The sequence below is a fragment of the Streptopelia decaocto genome (genome assembly GCF_964273445.1).
Source record: "Streptopelia decaocto genome assembly, chromosome: 19".
NCBI classification, from domain to species: Eukaryota; Metazoa; Chordata; class Aves; order Columbiformes; family Columbidae; genus Streptopelia; species Streptopelia decaocto.
This window is the reverse complement of record NC_138674.1, coordinates 2,096,789-2,116,260: the sequence shown is the minus strand read 5'-3', so window position 1 is coordinate 2,116,260 and position 19,472 is coordinate 2,096,789. Positions and strand designations below refer to the sequence as shown.

Sequence of the window (19,472 nt, the reverse complement as noted above, 5' to 3'; positions counted from 1 at the left end):
GAGCCCAAGACTGCAGCAGCGAGCCCGTGATATCTGACAGCTTTCGATTCTGAAGAGTGAAAGCCGAGAGAAGATTCAGTTCCTTTTCCCATCCCAAAGCTGAAGTGGGGAAGGGAAACTTAAAAGCTGGTAAAAATAGAGCATTTTAAGGTACCTCTTGGTCAGGAGGGGCTGTGTTGCACTAGGAAAGTTTCCAGAAAGGAGCTGGTCCCAACAAGGAGACATCGAGAGTGGAAACCCTGCTCCTTCCACCCAGAGTTAAAAACCTGTGGGCTACAAGGTGCGACAAACGGGGTTTATCACATATCAATTCATCCCATACCAGCTGGAAACTCTGAGAAATGGAAACCATCCCACATCGGAGTGGGAGCACTCGCTGTCAGTGGGAGGCTGAGGGCGCCGGAGAGTCTGTCTGTCCGTCCTAGGGTCACTTTTGGTGTCTGCACATCCCTCGGACGCCTGCTGTCCCCTCCACCTGGGCAGGGCGGGTTCACTTTGCTCTCCCCTCTCAGCCTGAGGGATAAATCCGCTTTGGAGGAGCTTTCACACTTCACACATCATCTTCTCATGCTTCATTTATTTGCTTTATCAAAGACTTTGTTTGGAAACACCCAGATAGAAAAACAGTAGAGTGACCCAAGTAACAAGCAATAAGATGAGACAAAATGGCCTCAAGTTGCACCAGAGGAGGTTGAGGTTGGATCTGGGGAACAATTTCTTCCCCAAAGGGCTGTGGGGCATTGGAACAGGCTGCCCAGGGCAGTGCTGGAGTCACCATCCCTGGAGGGCTGGACAGACGGACATGAGGTTCTCAGGACATGGGGCAGTGCCAGGGGTGGGTTATGGTTGGACTTGATGGTCTCACGGGTCTCTTCCAACCAAACGATTCTACGATTTTGTGATAATCGTAAGTCCCTTCAAGTGCTGACCAAAAGCAAACAAGATTTTTAGAGCAACACAAGCACCATGCGACACACATGCACAAGGATGCTACAGCCAGAGATCTGCTACCAGTAGCCTGGCACCGAGACCATGGCTGCTGTGGCACATTCCTGCCATGCGGTCGGCAGCGCGGGGGCGGCTTCCGTTGGGATCGGTACCAATGGCTTATGAGCCCACACACGTGTACTGGGGAGCCCAGCCCTGCCTGCTCATTTTGGGGAGGATGAAGATGAAGAACTTCAGCGGTGCTTGACCTGAAATGACATTTCGCCGCTTCTGTTTTTCTCACAGCTTTGGCAGTGGGGTGAGATCTCCGTCCCTGCAACGCGCTCGCCTTTCAAATGCACGCACGTCTGTGTGTCATTTCAGGTTAACCGAAGTGGCTGCTTCAGTCTGAAACAGGAGCTGTTGTTTCATTTTTCAGGTCGCTTAACCCCCTCCTAACTGTAATAAACACAGTGACTAAGAACAGAAAAATATTACCCTGGAGGAAGGGGACCAAGAGCTTGGAATACAATGAAAGAAACACTCTGATTACCCCTTTAAAAAATATGTTTCCTTAGCTGAAGCTGCTAAATTTGACTCAAGTTTACACACTGGAAATGTTTTGCGGTTGATTTTTTTTTTTTTTCCTTTTTACAGTGAGTAAAGTGTTTTTACCTCACAAAAAAACCCCACCGGCTTTCAGGCCCAGTGATGCAGTTTCGATGTGTCACGGAGGCTGGGTTAGCACAGATCTCGCTGTCATTAAGGTCCTTGTAAACCCCAAAACATGAGGCTTTAGTCTTGAGTGAGGCTCCAGGTGCGTGAAACCAGCACCTGCCCCCCCTTGCTGTCACAGTGTGGGTTTTTTTTTGGAGGAGGTGTGGGAAGGGACATGTTTCACCCCAGGTTCATGCTGACAGGGGTGCGGGGCTTTGGTCTCAGCTCCTGGAGGACTAAATCCCCTGCCCGGGGAACACTGGATGTCTGAACCTGGAGGTTCCTCCACGGCTGGTCCCAGCCGGAGGAGAAATAGGGCAGGGAAAGGCAAGCAAGCCCAAGCTCTACCACAAAACATCTCCTGTGAGTCAAAGCATCGTGCCTCAGTTTCCCCACAAGCCCTGTGGAGATAATGCTATTGCCATCGGCAAAGTACTCAGAGACCAACTTCCCCAAGGAGTCATTACCAGGGAGCTGGAGCTGTGGGACACCTGGTTTGCTGATAATTCACCCCATCCTAAAGCAGGTGTTTAAAATTGGTCCTTGGCACCGTGAGTCACAGGAGCTAAGTGTTTCAGACACTACCTCAGGAGCACCTGGATGTTTTCCCTGCAACAAGACAGAGGACAAGATGCCACCTCCAAGTCTCCAGCTCTTCAGGCCCCTCCGGGACCCAAGCGGATGGCGATGGGCATTGCGGAGGGAACAGCGGGCAGCCAGTGCTGTGACTGCCCGTCTGCAGCTCTCCCACCGCATCCACCACGGTCCTTTCCCTGGGGCAGACATCTGGGACCCAAACCTGGTGGCTCTCGGCCTCATGATGGTGTTACTGCAGCAGAAGGCTGGTGCGCACCGCTCCTTTTCCAACACCCAAACCTTGCATGCACCCAGTTGTCACCCAGGCAGCGGGATCCCACCAGGGGACACCATGTCACCGTTCCCCTCCTGCAGCACGGGGCCAAAATCGTCAGCAACAGGCGGAAACGAAGCAACTATCAGCACCCCAGCCCTCTGCCGGACCTGCTCGGCCTTTCTGTGGCGCGTTTTCTAAGAAACGCCGCAGCAGTTAGCGAGCGTTTACGGGAAGGGTGGGCCAAGCTCAGCCTGCAGCCGGGGCGGCCGCGATAGCGTTTTGGTGGTGCTGGGGGGGACGGTGGCCGCTCCAGGGGCTCGGGATCCTGGCACGGTGGTGGAGTTTGCTTTCGTGTAAGAGCAGCTTCCCAGATGGCCAAGGGGAAAAAGCAAGAAGGTTCAATACAAACCACATCTCAAAATAGGCCTAAACTTTGAAGGCATTTGGAGCTGCACTTCCTGCTTCTAGCGGCGCTGAGGAGATGAAAGATGCAGCTGAGGAAAAAAAACCAGCAAAATAAACAAACCAAGTTAACACTTTCTGCTGCAGGCAGAGGCCCAGCGGTGACACAGCGCACCAGCTCATCCTGCAAGCCTGGGACGTGGCTCCAGGACCCCGTGACTGCAGCCCCATGGCTTGGAGAATGGTGCTGGCAAGCCTGGGGTGACCCAGGGAAAGGGGAGACTCCCTGAGCGAGGGGTTTTTAAGCAAGAAACCCTGGGGTAAGGCAAAGAAAGGACCGTTCTGTTCTGCATCAGACGTAGCTAGGGGTGTTGCAAAGTAACATGCAGAAGGGGAAACGTGTCCCTTCCACGGAGCAGGAGACACACAGCCCTGCGTGCACCCGGCAGCAGGTGCCCCACGAGATAGAGCAGGAACAGAGCTTCAAAATTCAGCACATTAAACAAAATCCCAAGGAAAAAACCAAAACAAACAGCAAACCAAAAAACCCCACGCCCCTGAAGCCAAAGCAAAGTGGAGCTGAGAAGTGGGGTTTGACAGTTTGGAGGCTAAAAGCTCGAGCGAAGCATTACCGCTGCTGACTGATAGTGACCGACTTCTCGTAATCCGAAGATCAACTTCCTCTCGCTCCGCGTTCGAGCTGGAGGTGGGGACAGCCCGCTGGCGGCTTTCTTCACCACCGGCAGCCGGCATGCAACACCCGCTCCACGCCAACAGAGCCGGAGCAACAGGATCTGCCTTACCAAGATGTAATTTAGCCGACAACATCCGGTGTTTCGTAAAGCTGCTTTGATCTTTGTTTACTCACCATCCCCAGCACATGCTCCGCACCAGCCTGTGGATGAATGGAAAGGAAAAAGGCTCCACATCCCTTTCATCTCTCCCAGGAGCCCTGGCAGGCGCGGTCGGCGCTGGAAACACCCCACCGAGGGCCGGATCCAGCCTTCCTCATCGTGTTTTCGGCTTGGTCATCCTGGTTAAGGTGGGACTTTTGGAGTTAGTCTCGAATGGAGACGAACTGGTAGTCCCCGCATTAGCTACGGTGTGGTCACCGGTACCCCGCACGGTCCCAGCATCCTTCATCCCACCCCGCAATAACTGGATGACTCCATCACATCAAGTCATTAATTTTTATTTAAAACCGCATAAAAAAAATAAGATTTCTGAATTCCCCTGTACAATATTAACTATTAACAAAAAACCTGCCGGCTACACACTTGGTTACATATAAAGACTCAACAGCATGGACAGCCTGGGCCGGCTCCCCCTCCCCAGCCCCAGACAAGACACCCGTGAGGAAAAACAAAACTCATCTGCAAACTCATCTGCACGTGGTGAAGAAATAACAGCAGCCAGAAACAACAGCAACCAGAACTATGTACACAGACGGGTGGGGAGCAGGCAGGCGCCCCGCACCTCCGCCAGACATCCGACAGGAACGCTACGGACCCGGGGACGGACACAGGACAGACACGGAGGGAAGACCCGAATGGAAAACCGGGGGGAGATCAGCAGCTGTAGAAGCAAGGCATGGGTTGCAAACCCACGTGAATTATAAATAAATAAATAAGTTATCCTACTGGCTAGAACTCTCTCTTAAAAAAAAAACAAAAAACAACCAAAAAAAAAAAAACAAAAAGAAATTCATGAAAATAAATTAAAAAACAAAAAATGGAAAAAAAACCCAAAGAAACAAGGTAAAACGTTATCACTATTAACAACTGTACATCAAGCTTTGCTCCTATAGAGCTTTGTACATATTTACAGCTCTGTTGGTTTGCATTGTTTGTGCATTCATGAGGGCACAGGGAAGCAAAGAACCCCAGAAAATCCAGAAGAGCTGCAGGCACGGGAGGCAACGCGTCACCCGCTGGGCTCCCGACCATCTTCTGACCCCTTTTCTTGTTGAAAAGGGAAAAGGAACTATATACCCAGGCGAGTCTTGGAAAAGCAGCAGTGTAGGAAAATTCAAGTATTTCCTCCAGCACAGCCCAGATCGCAACTGAAGGCACTCGAGCGTGGTGACAGCGGAGGAGAGACAGCCTTTGGCCGCGGTACCTGCCCTCCCCTCAAGCAGTTTTCCCTGGTTGAAGCTTTTCTCGCAATAAGGTCTTTGATCCTCTTGCAGTTCCAAATTCAGCAGGTGAGGAAGACACTTGGGAGCCTCCAGAACCAGAACCAAAACCCAAAAAACCCCCATTGACTGGCAAAACGTCAAATGAGAAAAGGGTTGTTCAGATGGACCCCAGGACAGCTGAGTTGGACGGTGGCCACCAGCGCTTGGAAGAACAAGTCTCCAGCCCAGCTCCGGGACAAGATGTGCGTGTTCCCATCTGATGATCCCCGCTCGGTGACGGTCACGAGGCAGAAGTCTGATTTTCTTTGCTTCTTGTGCCCAGGAGATGCGTGACGCTGTTACTTGCCAGGCTCCTGGATCAAACTGTGCAGGTGGATCTCTGCTGTCTCCTGAGGCAGGTGAATGCCTCGCAGCCAACTGTGGTTGAAAATGTCTTCCAAAGACGGCCTGTCCGAGGGGCGCATGGACAAACACCACCTGATGAGATGCTGGCACTCTGGGGAGAGAAACCAGAAACCGCCGGTCAGTTGGAGAAGGTTCTCGTCCATATTGTACCACTGTCTGCTGAGCCCAGGCCGTGCTGGGTGTGCTCAGAGCTGCACCCAAACCTCCCAAGTGATTATTTGTTTAGGAGGAAAGAGGATGGCAGGACACGTGCCACCTCCTCCAGCTAACCACGGGAGATCAGCCGCCTCCGTAGCGTAAAACCGGGATGAAACCGGGATGCTTGCGTGCCCGGTACCGGTTATCCTCCCCTGCCCCTGCCGCGAAGCTGGGTGCCCACCTAGAGAAACCCGCCGTCGGAAGAAGAGCTGGCCCCGGATGATGTCCTCGTCCTGCTCAAAGGGGACATCCCCGCAGACCATGTCGTAGAGCAGCACTCCCAGGGACCAGACCGTCGCCGAACGGCCGTGGTAGCGGTGGCAGCGGATCCACTCCGGCGGACTGTACACCCGCGTTCCTATGGGATACAGGCGGAGCTTGTCAGGAGGATGCTGCCCGCTCCCCATCCTCGCCTGAGCAGCCATGGGGACAGGGGGCTGCGCCGGTGGCGGGGGACACACGCGGTGTGACCCGCCACCCCCTCGCCAGCACGTGACTCTTGTTTACAAACTTTGAGTTGTAAAAAAAAGCCGCTGGTGCCGGAAGAGGGCAGCACGGGCGCGGGGAAGGCCCAACCGTTACATGCAAAAAAAACCCCACGGGTGGGGAAAAACCACGCCTTCCACCCCTGCTTTGGCCAAAAAAACCCAGAGATATATATATATAAATAAGCCAAGGCAAACAAGGGGAGCGGAGCAGCCCAAGCCCTTCCACGCCTGCAAACCAAACCGGCTGGCACGCACATTTTGCAACCCCCCCTCTGCTACCCCCATGGGTGTTTGTTTTTGTCGGGCCGGCTCCCCCCGCCCCAGCCCGGGGCAGGGTGGGTGGTGGAGCCTCTCAGCAGGGCCAGGAGCCGGCTCCCGTTTCACAACATCCGCCCCACGCCAAAAAGCAACTTGGCAGCCAGCTGAATTATTAATTACCCCCCCAGCAAATGGAGGAAGCTCCGGTGCCCAGCCAGGCTGGGCTGTGCAATGCCTGGTACTGCGAGCATCCCACCGGGTGTGGGCTCACCGTCAAATTTGGTGTAGGCTGTGTCCTTGAGGAAGGTGCCGGAGCCGAAGTCAATGAGCTTGAGCTCGCCGGTGTTGAGGTCGATGATGATGTTCTCGTCCTTGATGTCACGGTGCAGGACGCCGCAGTTGTTGCAGTGCTGCACTGCCTCCAGCACCTGGCGGAAAAGCCCCCGCGCCAGCTCCTCGGACAGGAACCCCCTCTCCGTGATGAAGTCGAAGAGATCCTGCGAGGGCTCTGGACGCTCCAGCACCAGCACGAAGCTGTCGGGCAGCTCAAACCAGTCGAGGAGGTGGATGATGCCGCTGCAGCCAGATCCCACCTTGTTCAGCAGCACGATCTCCATCGGCACACGGGTGCCACTGGGCTGTGGGGGGACCACAACGTGGTCAGCGGGGCTGATGCTGCCCCAGCAGTCCGGTACCCCCGGCTTGGGATGCTCCGGTGCCCCCTTGTCTGGCTTCACTGCTGCCTGGGCATCGCCCCCACTCAGGGGAGTCCTGGTGCCCCCCTACCTGGTCCTACTGGTGCCTGGGCATCCCCCCACCCAGGGGATGCTCCGGTGCCCCCCTGCCTGGTCTCACTGGTGCCTGGGCATCCCCCCAACCCGGGATGCTCCGGTACCCTCCTGCCTGGTCTCACTGGTGCCTGGGCATCCCCCCAACCCGGGATGCTCCGGTACCCCCCTGCCTGGACTCACCGGTGCCTGGGCATCCCCCCACCCAGGGGATGCTCCGGTGCCCCCCTGCCTGGTCTCACTGGTGCCTGGGCATCCCCCCAACCCGGGATGCTCCGCGTCCCCCGGTGACCTCACGCCCGCTCCCCGCGCCGTGTCCCCGTTTCCACCCTCCCGGCACCTCCTCTTTTCGCCCCCCCCGTGACGCCCCGGTTTGTCCCGGTGGCCGCGGTCACTCACCAGCTCGCCCCACTCGGAGATGCGGTCCCGCGCTACGTGTTTGATGGCCACCTGCAACCGAGGGGAGCGGCGGGCTGAGCACACGCCGCCCGCCCCGCCGCCCCCCGCTCCTCCTCCGCCCCGCCGCCGGCCCCGCTTACCGGCGTGCTGTCGGAGAGGCGAATACCCGAATAAACCGTGCCGAAGCCGCCGCTCCCCAGCAGCGGGCCCACCTGGTACAGCTTCTCCAGCGGCTCCTTCTCTTTCCCTGCAGGCGAGACGCGGCCGTTAACGCTCCGCCGGGGGCCCCAACCGAACCGGGCCGAGCAAAACCGGGCCGTATTTCTCGTACCTGGCTGTAGCTTAGCGCTGTGTAACTCCCCACCGGTCCCGGAACGTAGGTGGGCCAACGAGTTAATTTTCGAGAGCAGCATCCCGGTCCCCTCGCCCAATTTCGTAGCCGGTCCCGGCACCTCCCGAACCGGACCGGGCAGCGGTGCCTCGGTTCCGGCGGTCGGGCTGCCGAGCGGCTGAGGTCGGGCGGGGGAGCCCGGGCAGGTGGAGGCTGTAGCCTGGCGGCAGCGGGGCGGGGAGGCAGCGGGCGCGGCGGGGCTGCTCCCCGCACTGCCGCGCTCCGGTGTGGCGCGGCGGCCGCCAGCCGGCTCCGGGAGTAGCGGGGGCCGGGGGCGGGCCGGGGACCGCCGCGGGGCGGGGCCACCGCGCCAGGACCAACCACGGTGACTCATGCGGCGCCGCCACAGCCAATAGGGAGAGACCCGGGCACAGGAGCGACCGCGACGGGCCACGACGTGGCGGGAAGGAAAAGGCGCCAAAGGCGGGTGGGGGGTGCGGGGCTCCATGGCGGGGGGCTTTTGGGGAGTGTGGGGTGGGAGAGAAAGTGAGATCGGAGCAAGGAGAACCGCTGCTGCTGTTCGTCCGTCCGTCCGCGGCCCCGTTCGCAACGGGAGTGTCCCCGCGTGCCGCGGTTGCCAAGGCTGAACCTTGCGCATTGTTCGCTAAACGCGCGCAAGCAGGTGGGGTGGGTGGGGGGATGAAGGGGACACCCACCCGAGCGGCGAGGACACGGGGGGATCGGCCCGGCCCGGGATCGGGCTCTCCCCGGCCGGCTCCGGCATCCCTGGCAGAGCCCGGCGGGTGGGAGTCACAGAGCTCCTCTTCCTCCCCATGTCCACATCAAAATCCCCACATTTTTTGGCTTCTTCACTTTATTACTTTTTCCTGCAATCTCACAACTTCCCGGTGGTGCTCAGTGTCCCCTGGACCCCATCCCGCTGGCTCATCCCACGCCGCTGTTACTTCATCGCGAGCAAACCGGTGTCTGACCTTTTCCCTTTTCTAGTAAAAGTGGCGATCCCAGTTGGTGACTCTTTTTAAAATTTCTTTCCTTTTTTTTTTTTCTTTTCCTCAAAAGTCACTGGCTGAGATGCTTTCCCGAGTTCCAGAGATAAGATAAATTATTTACTGGATGTTGGTCTCTGATTACTCACTCTATTAGCATTTAGAGCAAAGAGCTCCAGCCACCGGGAGCTGAATTATTCCAGACGAAGCCCATCTGGGCTCCCGCGCCCGAGCGAGACCGAGGAGTTCCCAGCATCCCACACATACTTGTGGGATGAATTGCTTGAAATCGAATGGGTTTTACTGGAAATGCTGGTGAGCTCCCGACTCCTTTAGTATTTCTTTTTAAAAAAAGAATAAAACACAACCAAAACGCAAACCCCCAAGTCATCCACGGGGCTGCGGCGCAGCCCTCGCGCCGGCCGGGAAGGGCTCGCTGCTGCCGTTGCCTCTTTTAGACTTACCGAGAAGTCTGCACATCCTCTTTCAGAAGCTGAGGCAACTAAAAACCTACATTGGTTTTTACCCAGAAGGTGACATTTTTATTTGGGGAAAAGTGTGGAGAATCTGACGCAGCAGCCTTCCTACCTTCCTTTTTTTTAAATATATTGTTGTTATTATTTGGGGTGACGCAAGCGGAGGGGGGCGGGCAGCACCTTTCTCCTGCATTATTCCCACCCGACGCCTGGGCATATTTGGGACAACTGGTTCTGCCAGTCGCTGCTCAGCCATGGGATGAAGTGACTCAGCATCTGGCCCCAAACTCATTATCAAATTCTTTGCCGAGATGATGAAAGGTACCGAAGGGGCTGCCCTGGAAACCCAGACTCTGTATTGACAAACAAAGCTCATCCCGGAGCGGCAGGGCTTTCCTGGGGGCTGCCTTCCCCACCTCCCGGGGAGGTGCAGCCTCCTTCCTCGCTCTGCCCACACCTGCTAATTAACGTCGAAGGGAGCAGCGTGTGTCTTGCAACCTGGATGATGTGGGGCCAAATCATCCTTGTGCGTAAACCTGCACAACTGCTAATTTCCCCAGGGGACTGAGTCAGTGGCCGCCTCTTCCTGCCGGCACGGCACGGAGGGCTTGCATCCCCTCTGGGTTGGGGAAACCCCGGTCTTGGAGGTGGTGGGGAGACGTTTCTCCATGTGCAGAGCGGGGATGCAGCCCTGTTTCCCGGCTGTATCCATCTCTTTCCAGAGTAAATCACCCAGACACATCCCTGTTCCCTAAATGACCCAAACCAGGGCTGGGAGCCGCCTTTTCCCCCCAAGCCCATCCCACATACTCACCTTTCCCCTTGCCAGCCGGGGTGAGGCCATTGGGATGTGTCAGACATTCAAGCTAACATGAAACAAACATTGCCCTGAACCGGAGGAATCACCTCTTTCCCCGATCCTCTTCCTCCTAATGAAAGCCGCTGGGGATGGCGGGTGCAGGAGAGCATCCCTTTAGCATCCTTTAGCACATCTGCACTTGCGTGGACACACGGATGTCCAAGCAGAACTGCAGGCCCTGCCCTAGCCAGGCAGCAGCAGCCCTGAGCCAAGGCTGCCTCTTTCCACCCCAACGCTTGGTGTGAGCCCCCAAGGAGCATTTTGCAACTCGGAGGAGGTTGCAAGGAGGAAAAACCCAAGTGGGACCTTCCCTGCTTCTCGCAGGACCCCAGGGTGGCACACGGCGCTGGTGGCAGATCTGTGGGAGACGAGCTCCCAGCAGACATCGAAAAATCAGTTCTCAGCCCTGCAAACAATCCCGGCAGCTTTGGGGCTCTTCAGCGGCATTCCAGTCTAACCGGGGCTGCCTTGCATGATAATCAGGCTTAATTACTGCTTTATCGCTTGATTGCTGTGCTGGGCCCTTGGAGCTGCAGCGTTGCTTTCGCAGTTTACTTTGTATTTCCTCCCTGTCGCCTTTCCTGCCAGCACAATTAGTAAATAGGTGAAAAGGGGGAGGGCCAAGATGGGACCCAAGGAGGAGAGAGGGGCAATTTGCTGCCCAGGAGTTCCTTGGGGTGGAGGGGGAGCAGATTTGCTGCCCATAGAGTGTTAAAACTGAGGTTTCCACCAGTGTCCTGCAGACAAAACAGCAAGGTCAATGCCAAGCCAGGAGCACAGCCCCATATCAGCCCCACCAGCATCCCCCTCCGGATGGGCAGCATCCCTGGAAGAAGGAGGGGAGGTTTGCGGGGCCATTAAAGCCGTGACACAGAAAGGCTGTGGTTTTCCTAACGTGAGCTTTGAGTCATTGCGTGACCTTGGCAGCGTCTCCCCGTGGCTCCCTCGGCTCGGGCTCGCTCGCCGCAGAACCGGCTGGCCCAGGGCGTGGGGCGAAGCGGCAGCACGGACCTGCCGGTGCTCGGGGAAAGTGCGAAACCTTCCCCAGTGGGGCCAGCGAAGATGCTCCCACCCACGCGCGGTGAGCAACACGCGGTGAGCAATCCCCGGCACGCCGGCGAGGAAGCGGCGCTGCCCTCGGCCAGGCTGTGGGTGCTGCGGCGGGGGCACCCCCAATGCGCCCTCACCTGCTTCACGTCACCTCTCCGGCAGCGAAAAGTGTTTCACTGGCGACTTTGGAAAAGCAGTAAAAAGTGTGTGCGTTGCACAGCATCATCGTGGTGCAAGCGATGGGCATCGCCCAGCAGGATGCGGCCGATCCCGGGGTGCGTGGAGGCTCCGGGGGCTGTGGAGGTGCTGGGCTCCCCCAGGTGTGGGTTGGGACCATGGCTGCCAGGAGCCAGCGCACCCCAGCGTGTCCCATCCCCTCCATGTCCCCTGGAACCCCCAGACCCAACAGAGATCCCAACGCAGCAGTGACAGCTTGGGAACCGCATGTCCCACCGTGGGGCTGGAGGGGGAAAGTCCCCACTGCTGGGCTGGAGCGCCCCAAAATCCCTCTAAACCAGCACCTTGTTTTCTTTTTGTTGTTTTCTTTTGGGTGCCAAAACCCTCCAGCTTATCGAGGTGATGGGAACTGCGAGTGGGACAGGAGATGCACGGATGCATCCTGCACCCCAGGAGGAGCAGACATGGGCATTGCTTCTTAATTGTATTTTTCTTTCTTTTCCTGCATGTGTGCTGGCTTTAGCGCGGGCTTTTTGGGCGAGGTGTGCACGGAGGCGGCAGCATGGCTAATCTGCTTTGTGAATGGAGCCGCACGGGGGGCAGCCGAGGGGATCGGGGAGGTGGAGGGAGCCACATATTTGGGATTCCATCATCTGGGTGGGCTCCTTCTCCCCAGACTCTCAGGATGTGGGAAATGGAAGATGAAAGGAGCTGCATTTCCAGCCTCTCGGGTTACAATGTCTAAAGCAGAAAAGGGTGGTTGGGGAAAAAGAGGAGGGGGGAGTGGATGCTACAGGGAAACCTGGGTTGGGAAATGGCCCCGGCGAGGTTGGGGCAGAGAAGGGGGCGGCTGGGGCCGAGCCGCTCGTGTTTCACATCACGTCAGGGCTGAGGAATTTCCTCTGCTCTGGGGGTGCCTCGCACAGAAAAAGGGGGAGGCTTTCAGGTTAGCTGGGGATGAATAATAGCCAAGAGGCGAGGGATTAAAAGTGCTACCCGGGGGCTGCTGTTTACAAGCAAACCCTTTTGCAGAGCAAGAGGGGAAAGAGGGGCGCACCGGGGCAATGCCGGGACCCCAGCCCGCGCTGCGCCCGCAGCCCGTCCCGGCCAGCACGGCAGAGCGGCAGCCCCGGCCCCTGCGGATCCCTCCCCGATGGCCCCTCCGCAGCGACGGCCCCATGGCCGGTCCCCTGCACACGTGGCGTGTCCTGGGGTGGCTCCCGGGCCGTGTCCTCCCGTGGCCCCCGGAGCTTTCCCATCCCCCTGAATTACAGACGCCCGGATCATCCCTGTGCACAGGCAGGAACAAATTTGCTTTTGCAAGAGGGTTTGTGCCACCCACCCGGTGCCTGGGAAAGGGGCAGGGAGGGAGTGACACAAAATATAGTGACACCCAAGGCTCAGGGTGACTGCACCGCCCCAGCCTGCCCGGCAGAGCAGGTGTCTTTCTGCAGAGTCTTTGCATGTGAAAAGAACCTTTGGGTTATAAATACTATTTTGGTGGCTGATGGGGGACCAGGGGTGCCCAGGTCTCCTCTCCCCGCTCCGCCCTGCGAAGCCCTTGCCTGTCCCCAGGTACATTCCTGGCATTGCTCCGGGAGCGCAGGGAGGGCTCTGACCCTCTGAGCATGGGAAAAATGTCTGTCTGTGTGCGGGAAAGGAGGCGCAAATAGTGCGGGGTGAGGAGGTCAGCCGGGAAATCCCTTTCATCTTGTCCTGGGCCTTTCTCCGACACGCGGCCCGGGAGCGGGAGAGGGGTTTTGTCTGGAGCTGGACAAGGGAAGGATCCGGGGAGGCTCTGGGGAGGCCGAACGCTGTTTCCAACCTGGTTTCTTGGGAAGAGCATAATAAAAGGCAGATCTCACCCTCCATGCCCGTTTGGGGAAAAAATCCCAAGTGGAGGAGGTGGAGGGAAGCCCCTGAGGAGCCCAGGAGACGTAGGGCCACCCCCTTCTCTGCCACAGACCCCCTGCGTGCCCTTGGTCCCATCCCTGCATCTCTTTATCCCACCTGGACTGTACTAAATCCCTCCCCACGGTTTGGACCCCAGCACCTCCCTCCCGGCAGCTCCAGGACCGCAGGGCCGCCGCTGCTGCCGCCTGCCCGTGTTGGTCAAAGGAGGAGCCGCAGCGCTGCCCTGCCCCGGCCCAGCCGGATCCGGCCCGGCTTCCAGGAATCGGGGCTGGGACAAGCGGCCGTGGGTGACAGCTGGTGCCTTGGGTGGCATCCGCTTCTCATGTGCTGCTCGGGTCCCCATGCTCACCTTTCCTAAAGCACCCAGGTCCCGCTGTGCCGCGGGACGCCGGCTCTCCCCATCGCCTCTCCCCGGCTGCGCCGCGGGGTGAGGGCTTCTCCTGCCTGTGCGGAGCAGATGGTAAAACACGGACTAACGAGATCAGAGATTAATCTGCACTTTGCTTCCAAATCGCATAATCATGTAATTATTCTCAGTATCGGGGTGGAGCAGGCTCCAGGCTCCAGTCCCTGCTCCCTCCTGGGGCACTTTGCGTGGCAGGATGGTGCAGGGGGTCACCCCCGTTATTTCGGTGGGATGCCCGGTGCCCTGCTGGTTTGCTGGCCTCTGAGACCGTGTCTGGCAGGAGGTGGTGGGAGAGGACCCAGGCGTGCACCTGCCATCGCGCCCCCTTTTGCCCTGATACGTCCCAGTCCAACCTCACACCTGGGTTACCTGCCTTGTGCCGGGACAGCCCGGCGGGAAACATGCCCCCGAGCACCCTCCCACCCCCCAGAGCAGCAAACCCAGCCCAGTTCCACCCCAGTTCCCACCAGCAAGAAGCACTGGGGTGGAACTGGGGCATTGCCAACGCGTGATGCTGCTCCTCACCCTGAGCAAGAGCCACGCAGCATCAGCACCGCTGCCACTACCCCAGCACCGCGGCTGGCTTTGATGGGTGAGGAAACGGGGAAATCTCACGTTTCGGGCAGCATGTGCGGCCGGCGGCTCCGGATTCCTGGGCGGCCGGTGACACGGCCCCATTATCAGCAGGCCCGGGCTGTTTGCTGGAACAGGGCGCAGCGGGGCTGGGTGACCCCACGCTTCCTTCCTTTCCTGGAAGCCGCTCGCTCCGAGCGTGACGCTGCCGCTCTGATAACCGGCGGCTTTCACAACAAGCACGGGGCCGGGGCTGCTCTCTGCTGTGCCACCATCCTTCCCACCTGGCTTGCGTTGCCCTGCCTCAGTCTCCCCTGGGTAGCGATGGAAATACATCCCCGAGTGCTGCAAACCCAGGTGCTTGCAGGAGCGTGGATGCGTTTCACTGCAGGTGCGGTGAGGTGTGTCAGGTCTCTCGGGGGATGGAGCAGTCCCGGCTGCCTTTGAAGCCAGCAGCAGTGGCACTGACAGGCAGGGTCCCGCCTGCACCAGGCAGCGCCATGGCCGGGCATGTCCCCGCTCGGTCCCCTCCCCGCGTGGCGCAGGTCCCTGCACGCCGCAGCAGCCGGTGCCGTGGGCCAGGGAGGGACGTGCGGGACAGGTGAACCCAGCCCAGAGGGAAACTGAGGCAGCGATGGGGATGCTGTGACCTGCCCACACCCGCCTGGAAGGGGCCCAGCAGCCCTGAACACCCATTTGCAGCTTCTGGGGTGCTCAGTGCTGGGATGGCGTTAAAAGGGTTCAGCCCCGGCCTTGGGGAGCTGGTGGGAGCCGGGTGCTCACATCCCCCAAAACGCTGTTGGGATTCACTCTGTTACCCTGTGCGGTGACTGAGGTGTCCCCCAGGAATCACCACCCCCCGACTCAGGGGCAGCGGTGATACCGGGGTCCCCCCTGCGCGGCTCCTTCATCTTATCAGGGCTGTTCCAGGAGGAAGTTTGCGGGGTGGATTCCAGCGGGCAGGTAAACAGCGGCCAGATGGGACCAGATACCTGCCAGGAGACACTCGCCAAGCCAGGTTTGCACAGCCTGGCCACTTATTTGCTCTAGGGAGGGATTTCCCCTTCATGGACGTCAGCTGCAGTGCCAGGACGTCACCCGGCAGCCTCGCTCGGCTCCTCCGTCACCCTCCTGGCCAGGTGCCTGCATCCGGGGCGCGGGTGCTGCTGCGGCACAGCGTGGCTGGGGAGCCACCTGTGCCACCAACCTGGCTACCATGGCCCCATCTCCCATAGCCAGGGACCAACACGATGCCCAGGACTCCTCCACTGTGACCTCAAGAGCTTGGGGAGCCTTGGGTGCCTGGCAGAGCTGGAGTTGGAGTGTCAGGATGCACCGTTCTCATCCCACCAGACCCATTGGTGCAGAATGAGGGGATGGGGCTGCTGCCATCCCCCCATCGCAGGCAGAGGAGGCAGCCGGGCAGGACCGGGCTGCTGGCAGCGGGTGCCAGACGTGCCCCGGCACACGTGCGGCTGCACCTCACACCCAGCCCTGGCCGCGGTGCCAGCAGGATGCTCCTGGCTTTGGTTGCGAGATCATCTCTTGGCTCATCCGACTCGCCCGGCTCGCCCTGCTCCTGCCACCCCCGGAACGCCCGTGCCCTTCCCTGCTCCGAGGGGGAAACTGAGGCACCGGGGTGTGCAGGACCAGAGCAGGGACATGGAGGGACAGCCAGGGAGGGCTGGGCCCGGCCCCAGGGCTGCCTGCACCGAGCAGCAGACCGCAGCACCCTCCATCAGGGCGCTCCTGCACTTCTCAAAGCCTGAGGCTCTCTGCATGTCTCCCATCCAGCAGATGCTGCTGGGGTGTTTCTTCTTCCAGGTCCCCACCTCTCCCCCATCCGTTCCCTGTATCCACAGCCCAGGTCCCTGGGGATGGCTCTGGGCACGCTGCCCGCTGCAGCATCACCCGCATTTCCCTGCACTTCACGTAGTGGTAAATAATGCAAAGCCCAGAGGGTTTGTCGCTCCCACCCATGGGATGCTGCTCCTGTCGCCTGCCAGGGCACGGGGGGGAAACACCGGGTCAGGACCCTACCGGCCGCTCGGAGCGTTTGTTTACTGTGTCAGAAGGAGAAGCCATAAATTCGCTTGGTTTAATTGAAAGCCGGTGGTGTGGGTTTGGCTTAATCCGCCTTCCTCCTCCTCCTCCATTAGATAACGTCTCGCTGAAACCACTTTGCAAACTCACGGCATTCCTGCGTGCTGAGCGCGGGGGCAGCTGGCGGGACACGGGGACATGGCTGTTCCTGTGCTGCGGGGACACTTTGCTGTCACCAGCTCTGCTCCTCCTGCCCTGGTCCTGGCTGGGAAGGGGAATTACAACAATGAACTGACCCACTCGTGATGTGTCACCTGGATGGCGACGAGCTGGGCTGGTGGGATGCAGTGAGATGCAGGATTGTGCCGGGGGAGCAGCCCGAGGGTCCCCAGGAGCGCAAAGGGCTCAAGTTGAAAAGACAAAGGGAAATAGTTCAGGTGGGGGGAAATCTGAGCCATAGGAGGGGTGGGATGTGCACAAATTGGGGCAGAAGAAGGAGCTGGAACCCTCTCACCTCCACCCATGGCAACAGAGGGGTTGGTGACATTCTCCTCTCCGTGGCACAGGGAAACTGAGGCACAGAGCTGAGCTGGGCTGGGGGAGCATCCGTGGCTGCATCGGGGAGCCCTTTCCTCTTCAGGATTCTGCAGAACCAGCAGCAGAAGAGGAGGAAACCTGCAAATCACAGAGAGGCACAAATACCCCCATGGGCTCCATCACCCGTCCCCATCGGGGGCACCCCGCTGCCTCCCCCTGCCCAGCACAGCCGGTGTGGGGGAACTTTGCTTTGCCAGGGGAGTTCAGGCGGAGGGCAGGGGCGGCGAGGGCTGTCGGGGTGTCCGCGGCCGCCGCTGCCCTGCGCGGAATGCTGTGAGTCACGGGGAAAGCATCCCCAGCGCCAGCCCCTCACCGTGCCTCCCGGCCGGCAGCTGCCCGACGGCGACTCAAGGCTGCGAGTCCCGCACCCGGGGCTTCGGGGTGAGCCAGGGGTGCGCGGTGCCTCGGGACACCCCAGTTCCGTCCCCCAGAGCAGGTGCTGAGCCCACATCCAGCTGAGATGCTGGTGCTGCGGAGGTGGCCGTCACCCCCGCTCCAGGGCACGGGCCGGGCGGGCGGACCAGGCTCCATCCCCAGCCCTGGGGAGGCCAGACGTGAACTCAGCCTCTCCGAGCGGAGAGAGATGACGTGATGCCGGGAGGTCACCCAGGGCCGGGAAGCCACCCCGGCCCAGCGCCCGGGGCTCTCCCGCTCAGACACGTCCGTCCCTGCGGCCGCTGGGAGGGAAGGGGCACAGATGCTTCCCGAGTTGCTCCCGCTCCAGGGAAATCGGTGTTTTCGGCTTTATCAGCTCACCACAGCTTCGCGCCCGGTGCTGGAGAGGAGAGCCAGGCTTTTCCCAGCGGTGCCTTATCGAGGCGCTGAGCCCTGGATGCTGCTTTGTTTCAGGTCGCATTGCAAAATTCAAAGAAGGAAATGGCTTTTGGGAGAAGAATTGCAAATTCCTGGAAGATTATCTGAGCGTAGCAGCTGCCCCCCCAGCACAGGGCGGTGGGAGGTGACGCATGGCCAGGACCAAGGAGTCCCAGGAGGGGACAAACAGGAGCATCCCCCATGGTGACCACCCAGAGCCCCCCCAGCTGCATCCTCGCAGCCGGATACGTCCTGCATGGGGAGGAACATGCGACGTTTTTGCAGATATGTCACCCTTGGGCTTCTCGAGGACACTGGGAGGAGCCGCGGTGCTGAGCGAGGCACCAGCACCAGCCTCTTCTTCAAGAGCAGCCGCTGCTTTTGCTTTCGCGCAATAAAACACAGCGGGTTAGCCAAAGGCCAAGCGGGGGACAGCAGGAACGTGTGGCCACCTCCCACCTGTCCCCAGTACCAGGGCAGAAAGCACAGGAGGTGACGGAGAAGGGGACAGCTGGGTCACCAAAGGATGGTGACCGCCGTGGCATCACGAGCTCCATGCAGCTCATCTCCACTGCTGGGGCATCTCCAGCTCCCAGGGCATCATCCCATCTCTCCCACCCCAGGGCACCATTCCCGGGAAGAGCAGGGACCTGATGCTCTTGTGACACCTAATGGCAGTTGCTGTTATCGGAGCGAGCGCTGTCCCAGGGAGGCTCAGCTTCCCGTGGAGCCACAGCTGGGGGGACACTGGGACCCAGCCCGGGTGGCCCCGCTGAGCCCGGACGGGGCTGCCAGAGGCGTTTGGGAGATGGAGATACTGGCCCTGGAAAGACGAGCCCAAGAGCTGTTTATTTATACCCTGTTACTTACAGAAACGCGACTGCGCTGGTTCACTCACCGCCCCCCAGGGACTGGGGAACCCGCCAGTCACAAAGCGAGGGGTGCGGAGAGCTGGGAATCATTTGGGTTGGAACAGACCCTCAAGATCATCGAGTCCAACCATTAACCCATGTGAGGTGGTTCTGAGCAGAACCAGGCGGGTTCAGAGACAGGAGAAACCCCAACTTTGCGCTTCCATCCCCCCCACGGGCAAGGGAAGGGGGAGGCGGCGGCAGAGTGCAGGTTTTGGGGAATTTAGCTACCAGACCACACACCACACTCACCGCTACTTCTGTTCCTGGGAAAAGAAGCAACGGGTGACACGGCGCAGACATGAGCAGCACCCACGGGTGGCTGCGGGAGGGATGGGGAAACTGAGGCACGGAGCAGGTACATGAGCGGCCCGGGGGACACCAGCCAGTGCCACCGCAGCTCTCGGGGGGAATCACGGGCACTGGAGGAGCCAGGCAAGCCCAGGAGCTGGGAGAGCATCCTCTGGGCTGGACCGGGCTCGGGGGACGCAGCCCCGGGGCCTCCTCGCTGCCCCCCCATTTCCATCCACCTTCAGGTCATTTTCCCTTCCCGAAGTGGCTCTTTGCAGGGCGGCTGGCAGGGGGGGCACCGGCTTTAAGTGTATGTGATGGATAATTCCTCATTACCTTAATGCATTTGCAAGCTGGGATAATTGATGGATGTTTAACAGGATGCGTTTCCGACAGTCGGCTGGAGAAATGGACTCCCATTACTCCGCAAATGTTTCTTTTTACCATTGAAC

The 19,472-nt window shown here is 59.4% G+C and overlaps 1 protein-coding gene and 1 long non-coding RNA gene across 2 annotated transcripts; both read right to left on the bottom strand.

Moving 5' to 3' along the window:
- Positions 1–4,075: 4,075 nt before the first annotated feature.
- PIM1 (Pim-1 proto-oncogene, serine/threonine kinase) lies at positions 4,076–8,221 on the bottom strand. Its single transcript, XM_082068983.1, has 6 exons — positions 7,904–8,221; positions 7,713–7,819; positions 7,573–7,623; positions 6,657–7,023; positions 5,821–5,997; positions 4,076–5,532 (listed from the first exon to the last, which is right to left on the bottom strand). Exons 1-6 carry the CDS (start codon positions 7,983–7,985, stop codon positions 5,375–5,377), a joined length of 942 nt encoding a protein of 313 aa, XP_081925109.1. The 5' UTR covers positions 7,986–8,221; the 3' UTR covers positions 4,076–5,374.
- An 8,299-nt stretch (positions 8,222–16,520) lies between these two features.
- On the bottom strand, positions 16,521–18,061 carry LOC309448031. Its single transcript, XR_014185714.1, has 3 exons — positions 17,762–18,061; positions 16,923–17,083; positions 16,521–16,812 (listed from the first exon to the last, which is right to left on the bottom strand). It is a non-coding gene; the product is annotated as an uncharacterized lncRNA (long non-coding RNA).
- Between the last annotated feature and the right edge of the window lie 1,411 nt (positions 18,062–19,472).